The sequence below is a fragment of the Penaeus vannamei genome, chromosome 14 (assembly GCF_042767895.1).
Source record: "Penaeus vannamei isolate JL-2024 chromosome 14, ASM4276789v1, whole genome shotgun sequence".
Lineage (NCBI taxonomy): Eukaryota > Metazoa > Arthropoda > Malacostraca > Decapoda > Penaeidae > Penaeus > Penaeus vannamei.
In genome coordinates, this window is record NC_091562.1 from 668288 (window position 1) to 675787 (window position 7500).

Sequence of the window (7500 nt, forward strand, 5' to 3'; positions counted from 1 at the left end):
TCTCCACTCCCCTCACTCTCTCCCCGCTTCTCCCTGCCTGCTTATCTGTCTCTATTTCTCCTCCGAATCTTTCTCTCACCCTTCCTCCCATTTCCTACTTTAAGTTGCTCTCTCGCACCTGTCTCTCCAAACACACTCACTCACTCACTCACTCACTCACTCACTCTCTCTCTCTCTCTCTTTTTATCGGTCAGCCATCACCGCGACCCCTGGACTCAGTCTCTCACTCACCTGCATACACCTGCCACGCCCCCACCCACCTCCCACACCCTCCACCCTTTCCTGATCACCCATACACATACACACACAAACTCCTCCCTCGTGCAGACTATCCTTCCCCCTTCCCTCCCTCCCCTGCCTTGTCGTCTCTTCCCTCCTATCCTCCCCATTCCTCTCTTTCTCTACTTCCCCTCTCCTCCATTCCATTATCCTCTCTCCCTCCTTTCCGTATCCCTTCTCTCTCTCCTTTCCCTTTTCCTCCTGTCTCCCTAATCCCCGTTCCCTTCTCCCTCTCACAATTTCTTGATTACCCTCTCTCCCATCCTTCCTCACTCCCGCATTCATCTATCGTCTATCCCTTTCCTTATCCTTCCATCCTCCCTCCCTCTCCTCTTCCTCTATCCACCCCCTCCCCCTTCTCCTCTTCCTACTCTCTTCCTCCCTTTTTTCCTTATCCTATCTCTCTCCTTTATCCCTCGTTATCCCGGTTAGGTCCTCGCTTCGCTCACGGGGACAGACCTTCCTTGTGTTCCCTTTACGTCACACTCCGCGGCCTGGTATAGCACTTCGGAGGCCTTCCATGTGCAACAGATCCCCCGGCACTGCAATGGGCTGTTTCGAGGCATTGTCCCAAAGCGATATTTCTGTCTTCTTTTCATTCATTCCGTTCTTATGTCTATCTTTTCCCATTCTTTTTTTTTTCTTTTTTTAGTTTCCCGTTTGCTTTATACAATATCACGCGCGATGGCTGCACGGCGAATAAAAAGCGTTTTCTGTATTGTTCTCTCTCACGAGTCACGAACAAATGGAACTAAATCGGGAACACACTTCCTTAAAAGGCATTCCACACCCTGTTTTTTTTTCTACCGCCACCGCAAAACACGCTTAAAAATAATGCACACTGAATATACACACATACGAATTTCTATTTCTATCACTACCACAATAACTCACAAACAAAAGGCGAAAAAAAATCACACAAAAACACGAAACATAACAAACACACATCTTCCCTTCGCACACGCTTTGATTTTGTTTGTTTTTGTTTCTTTTCCTTAGCATCAAAACAGAATAAAACATAAAACAGCGTATGTCTTCCTCGACACCTGTTAACACCGCTCCTCGTAAAATTCCGCAGCGCTAAAATCCGCATAGAAAACGGCACAGCTGATCATGATTCGTTTCTACACTTTTTTCCTCCACGATTTTACAGTCTTAGAAAAAAGAGAAAATACCGGGATAAAAAAGTTGGAGGAAATAATGATGGCGATGATTATGATAGTAATGGTATTAGTGATACTGATACCAGTAGTAATAACAGTAGGGAAAAATAATGATTACAATAATACCAGCAATAATAATTATAGTAGTTGTAGTAGTAATAATGAATAATAATAACAAAAAACAACAACAACAATAATTATCATTATCATTATTACAATAACATTAATATCAAAATTAGTAGCGATAGTGATAGTAATAGTGATAGTAATAGTAATAGTAATAGTGATAGTAATGGTAATAGTAATAACTATAACAATGTCAATAACAACGAAAACAATAATAACAATAAAAATAACAATAATAATAACAATCAATAACAATAACAATCACCACCACCACCACCACCATCACAACAGCAAACACAATCCCGGCACAAACGACACCCACAACCCACGACCCACGACCCCGAAGGTAGGCCTACCTAATGTGCAAGCGGCGGCGCGTCCGACAGACCTCGCACCTCCTGCCGGTCCAAGCGTCAGTGGCCGTTGTGCCGACGAGTACCGCGACTGCAAGCACCGACACGACAGGCGAGGGCATCCCGCCACCCCCGAAGGCTCAAGCGCGAATGATTCAAGCAAAACCCAAGCAGCGGCTGGACTCACGCGCGTCAGAGGGGGGCGTGGGGGGTGAGGGGAGGTGGGAAGGGAGAGGGAGGGAGGGGAAAGGAGATAGGCAGGGAGGGAGGGAGGGAGGGAGAGGGAGGCAGGGAAGGTGAGAGAGGGAGGGAGAGGGAGGGAGGGGGAAAGGGGGAAGGAGGGGGAAGGAGGGGGAGGGAGATGAGTGGCAAATGAGAAGGAAACTGAGACTGGCACATCATGTGGGGGTATACGTCACCTCACCTCACTACACCCGAGTCGAACTCCTCCCTTCTCCTCCCTTCCCCTCTCCCACCCTCCATCCCTGTGTCCCCTGTTACCTGTGCTCTTCACCCCCACCCCTTCCCCTCCTCCTCCTCCTCCTCCTCCTTCCCTTCCTTGTCTTCCCTGACCATGTGAGATTTCGATCTCCCCCCCCCCCATAGGCCTACCCCCATCCTCCACGCACCACAAACAACAAACAAACACCACAAACTCACTCATCCCCGAGAGGTGAACAGGAGCGCTTATCTCATGGGAAATACACACACACACACACACACAAGCACACGTACACACCAACACTGACTAGTAACTAATGACGTGTCACCTTTTTTGTGTCTGCGCATTATCGGTGTTTATGCTATGACCAGCAATTAGACCCCGAGTATTTCTTCTCTCGCTTTCCTCCTTTTCCTGCATTCTTCCAACTCTCTGTCTGTCTGTCTGTCTCTCTTTTTCTTTCTTTCTTTCTTTTTCCCTCTTTCATCTAAGCAATCTTCTGTCAACAACCTTCGGAACACCTGCACAGGGAAATTACACCTGTCATTGCGCGTCCCTCTCCCGCCCTCTCTGTCTGTCTGTCTGTCTCCGTTTGTCTGTCCATCTAGTAAGCGCACCTGTGCGCGAGCGCGCGTGTGTGTATTGTGTGTGCGTTGTGTGTGTTTTGTGTGTGTGCGTGCGTGTGCGTGTGCGTGTGCGTGTGCGTGCGTGTGTGTGTGTGTGTGTGTGTGTGTGTGTGTGTGTGTGTGTGTGTGTGTGTGTGCGTGCGTGCGTGCGTGCGTGCGTGTGTGTGTGTGTGTGTGTGTGTGTGTGTGTGTGTGTGTGCGTGCGTGCGTGCGTGCGTGCGTGCGTGTGTGTGTGTGTGTGTGTGTGTGCGTGTGTGTGTGCGTATGTGTGTGTGTGTGTGCGTGCGTGCGTGTGTGTGTGAGTGTGCGTGTGTGTGTGAGAGAGAGAGAGAGTGAGGGAGAGAGTGAGGGAAGGAGTGAGTGAGTGAGTGAGTGAGTGTGCGAGTGCGTGAGTGCGTGCGTGAATGAGTGTCTGTCTGTTTCCCTAGTTCTTTCTGTCTGTCTTTCTTTCTTTCTTTCTTTTTATTCTTTCTAACTTTCTTTATTTCTTTCTGTCTGTCCCCCTCCCTCCCCCCTCCCCCTCCCCGCATACCCTCTCCACCCACCCCCTCTCTTCGCACCGCCATTGCCAGCGCCATTCTCTTTGCCATACTTTCCCCCTTCACTCCGGCGCCACATTACATAACTATCCCCGATTCAATGACCCCGACCGCCGCTTGCTCCCCCCTCCCCCCTCCCCCCTCCGCCCTCCCCACTCCCCCCTATCTCCTCCATTCCCCTTCTACTTCCCTCTTGCTCTCTTTCAATTCTCACACCTAAGCCCCGTTTCCCCTCCTTTCTCCTCCTCCTCCCCCTCCCCCCTACCACCCATTCCTCCCTCAATCCCCCTCTCCTTATTTTTTTTTTTCCAACCAACCCCTCCCTCTCAATAGCCACCACCACCATTATGAGTATCTACAACATCACGATCATCACAATTACCGTCACAGCAGCTGACACTATCGCCGCCATCACACACCACCATCACCAGAACCAACACCACCAAAGCCGCCAACATCACCGTCACTTGCCCCCTTCCACCTCCCCCTCTCTCCCTCCCAACCAACTACCACCATCCTACCCCTTCCCCGCCCCCTCGCCCTACCCCTCCCCTCGCTCCCTCCCTACCACCTACCACCATCCCACCCCCTTCCCCTCCCCTCGCTCCCTCCCTACCACCTACCACCATCCCACCCCCTTCCCCTCCCATCCCCTTCTCTCCCTCCATAACACCACCCCTTCCCCTCCCCTCGCTCCCTCCCTGCCACCTACCACCATCCCACCTTTTCCCCTCTCCTCCCTCCATACCACCACCCCTCTCCTCCCCCCCTTCCCTCTCCCCCTCTCTCTCGCTCCCTCCCTAACACCTACCACTTGCACGTCTGCTTGACTGGTGTGCAGAGGTTCTGTTTTCCATTCTTACCTGGAAAGAAGAAAATAATAATCATTAGTAATTTTGATATATCAATGACGCAATTACTACAAGAATAACAGTACTAGTAGTAGAAACAGGAATGATAATGATAGTAATAATAATAGTAATAAAAATCATAATAATAATAATAATAATAATAATAATAATAATAGCAATAATAATGATAACAACAATAATAAATACATGACAACAAAATCAAAACACTGAAAATCACCAACTACACATAAAACAAACAAACGAAACAATCCATCATTCAAGCCAAAAACAGGAAGCTCCTAAAACAAGATAAAACGCAACAGCCAACGAAAATAAACATCAAAAGGTGCTCTAATTCATTAGAAAAAACAAACATACAATGGAATTAACTTTTGCGTTGAAGTCTGTGTAACGGCGTGTATAATTGTGTCACGTAATTGTGTTGCGCCCACCTATACGTACACATACACGTACATATACACATGCGCCCATTCATAAATGCCCACCCAAACACATTCACAAACAAACAGACAAACTCACACACACACACACGCGCGCGCAAACATAACCACCCACCCCTCCCTCCTCCCACATCAAACCCCACGCCTCATCCACGGAGACACGCACACACACACACGCACACACAGCCACACACATACCCCTCTATAAGCAGTGTTAAATATTCGTTGGTATTGATCAGCTGAGCTACCCGATGACCTTCCTTCTGATGCTGCTCTTATGTGGTGAAGATGGTGGTGAATGGTGGAGATGGTGGTGAATGGTGGTGATGGTGTAGATAGTGATGATGGTGCAGATAGTGATGATGGTGTAGATAGTGATGATGGTGTATATAGTGATGATGGTATAGATAGTGATGATGGTGTAGATAGTGGTGGTGGATGGTGACGGTGTTGGTGGATATGGTGGTGGTGAACGGTGGTGATGATGGTGATGGGGATGGTGGTGGTGAAAGGTGGCGGAGATGGCGATGATGGACGGTGGTGGGTGGATATCAAAGACGACAACGGCGGCGCGCGGCAACACACAAACACGACTCTCAAAGCGATGACGCCATTATCCAAAACAAATAAAAGACAGATAAACAAATAACTAAAACAAAATACACACAAAAAATTAAAAAATATACAAAAAATTAAAATAAAATGACGACCACGAAAGACAAAAGAATGACAGCGAGCCACCGGGGGCATACGGCATTCACCCGGAGATTTTGCGAAGGGAATGCGTACCCGAACAGCGGCGTTGCATGCTAACAGAAAGCGTGGCTACGGCAAAGCAATGGGAAGGGGAGAGGAAGGAGGGAGAGAGGGAGGGAGGGAGGGAGGGAAGGGAAGGGAGGATGTGAGTGAATGATTGAGGGAAACAGGATGGAGTGAGGGAGGGGGAGGAGGAAGGATGGAAGGACAGAGGGGGAAGAGAAGGAAGAAAAAAGATAGATCCATAGATAGATAGATATGTGATAAAAGGGCGAGGGAGACGGAGAGAGAGGGATGGGGGAGGGGGAGGAGGAAGGGGAGAGAGAGGGCAAGAAAGAAAGAGATTATTACCCAAGATTCCAGGGAAGGAGGTAGCGCAGGCGAGAGGAGGAGGAAAGAAACGCTCGGATGAAAGAGTAAGAGACGAGAGGCCGCTTGACCAAGGTGGCCTGTTGTCCGACGTGCCTGTGCAATGGCGAGGGTAAACAATGCTCTCGGGAGGTGCCTTTTGCGCAGTACTGGCCACCCCCGCCCTCCCTCTCTCCCTCCCTCCCTCCCTACTCTTGTCCCCCTCCCGCTAGGCGCTCTCCCCTCCATCCCCTTCCCTCCCTTCCTCCCCCTTCCTATGAATCCTCAGCCCTTCCCCTTCCCTCCCTCCCCCTCCTTCTTCCCCTTCCCTTCCTCCTCCTTCCCATGCCTTCCCAGCCCTTCCCCCGCCTTCCCCTTCCCTTCTCACGCCCGTACGATCTCTCCACGCTCCGCTGGTTCCCCTTGAAGCGTCGTGGCGCCAGCAGCGGGGTCCGAGTGCGCGCGCGCGTGTGCTCGTGTGGCGGGCCGGCAGCGTTGCGAGTTGAAAGCAAAGCAACATCAAAATTGCCCCTCATCCCACTCCCGTTTTGGCGCACAGACCTCAAGGCCGTTCGTCTCGCCAGGGGGGGAGTGGGGGAGGGGGGGATGTGGGGTGAGGAGCGAAGGACGAGAAGGATACGGCGGGCAGTGTGTGGCATGTGTGTCTGAGAGGGAGGGAGGGAGGGAGGGGAATGGGAAGGGGAGGCGGAGGAGCATGAGTACGTAAGGTTGATTGCAGTGCAGGGAGACCCGACTGATACAAAATAATTGCCTGCCGACCGCCTCTTTTCTCTCTCCCTTCACCCGTCCCTCCAGAGCGTTCGCGAGCCTCCGGCCAACGCGAGGAAACACGAAAAAGCCGAAGCGGGGTCGCGAGGAACAGCTGATTTTGAGCAGCATAAGGAAAACCAACAAAGGACTCGACCGCCTTGGACGGAGCAGAAAGCACAAGGACGCTCACCCAGGCTCCGCGGCCCCGGGGCAAACTGCACGCAAAAAGAGTGGGGGAAAAAAGAGAGGCGCTTGTTGCTAAGACTCTGCTTGCATCTACGATCTTTCCGAGTCTTTCTCGTTCCTTCTCCCTCTGTCTCTGTCTCTCTCTCTCTCCTTCTTTCCCCCCTCTCCCTCCCCCCCCCTCTCCCTCTCCCTCTCCCTCTCCCTCTCTCTCTCTCTCTCTCTCTCTCATACAAAGATATCGATTCCTCTACATATCCTGTTCGCACACGGCATAAACACCGTATTCTTCCCGTTTCCATCGAACTTTCACTGTGTAATGTATTTTCCTCTTCCCCTTTAATGATATTTTCTTTTGTCTCTTTACGTTTTGAAAGACGTCTTTCTGCCTATCTATGCACTTCACAATATCCCTCGCTCCTCCCTTCCTCTGTCCCTTTTTCTCCTTCCATGTCCTCTTCCCCCTCTCTCTTATTCATCATCATCATCATCATCACCACCACCATCATTATCATCACTGTCATCATCGTCGTCGTCGTCATTATCATCATCGTCACCATCATCATCACCACTACCATCATTATCATCACTGTCGTCCTCCT

The 7500-nt window shown here is 50.4% G+C and overlaps 1 protein-coding gene across 3 annotated transcripts in view; it reads right to left on the bottom strand.

The window, feature by feature from the left end:
- Positions 1-7500, bottom strand: part of LOC113814358 (SUN domain-containing ossification factor) — a 118841-nt gene that overhangs the window by 38683 nt on the left and 72658 nt on the right. The window contains exon 1 of one of the 3 annotated variants that reach the window (XM_070129560.1): positions 1925-2082. The exons of the other annotated variants lie outside the window; for them this stretch is intronic. Coding sequence (XP_069985661.1) covers positions 1925-2043 — 119 coding nt within the window. The 5' untranslated portion in view covers positions 2044-2082. Of the gene's footprint in view, positions 1-1924; positions 2083-7500 lie in introns of those variants that run through there. 3 annotated transcript variants of the gene reach the window in all.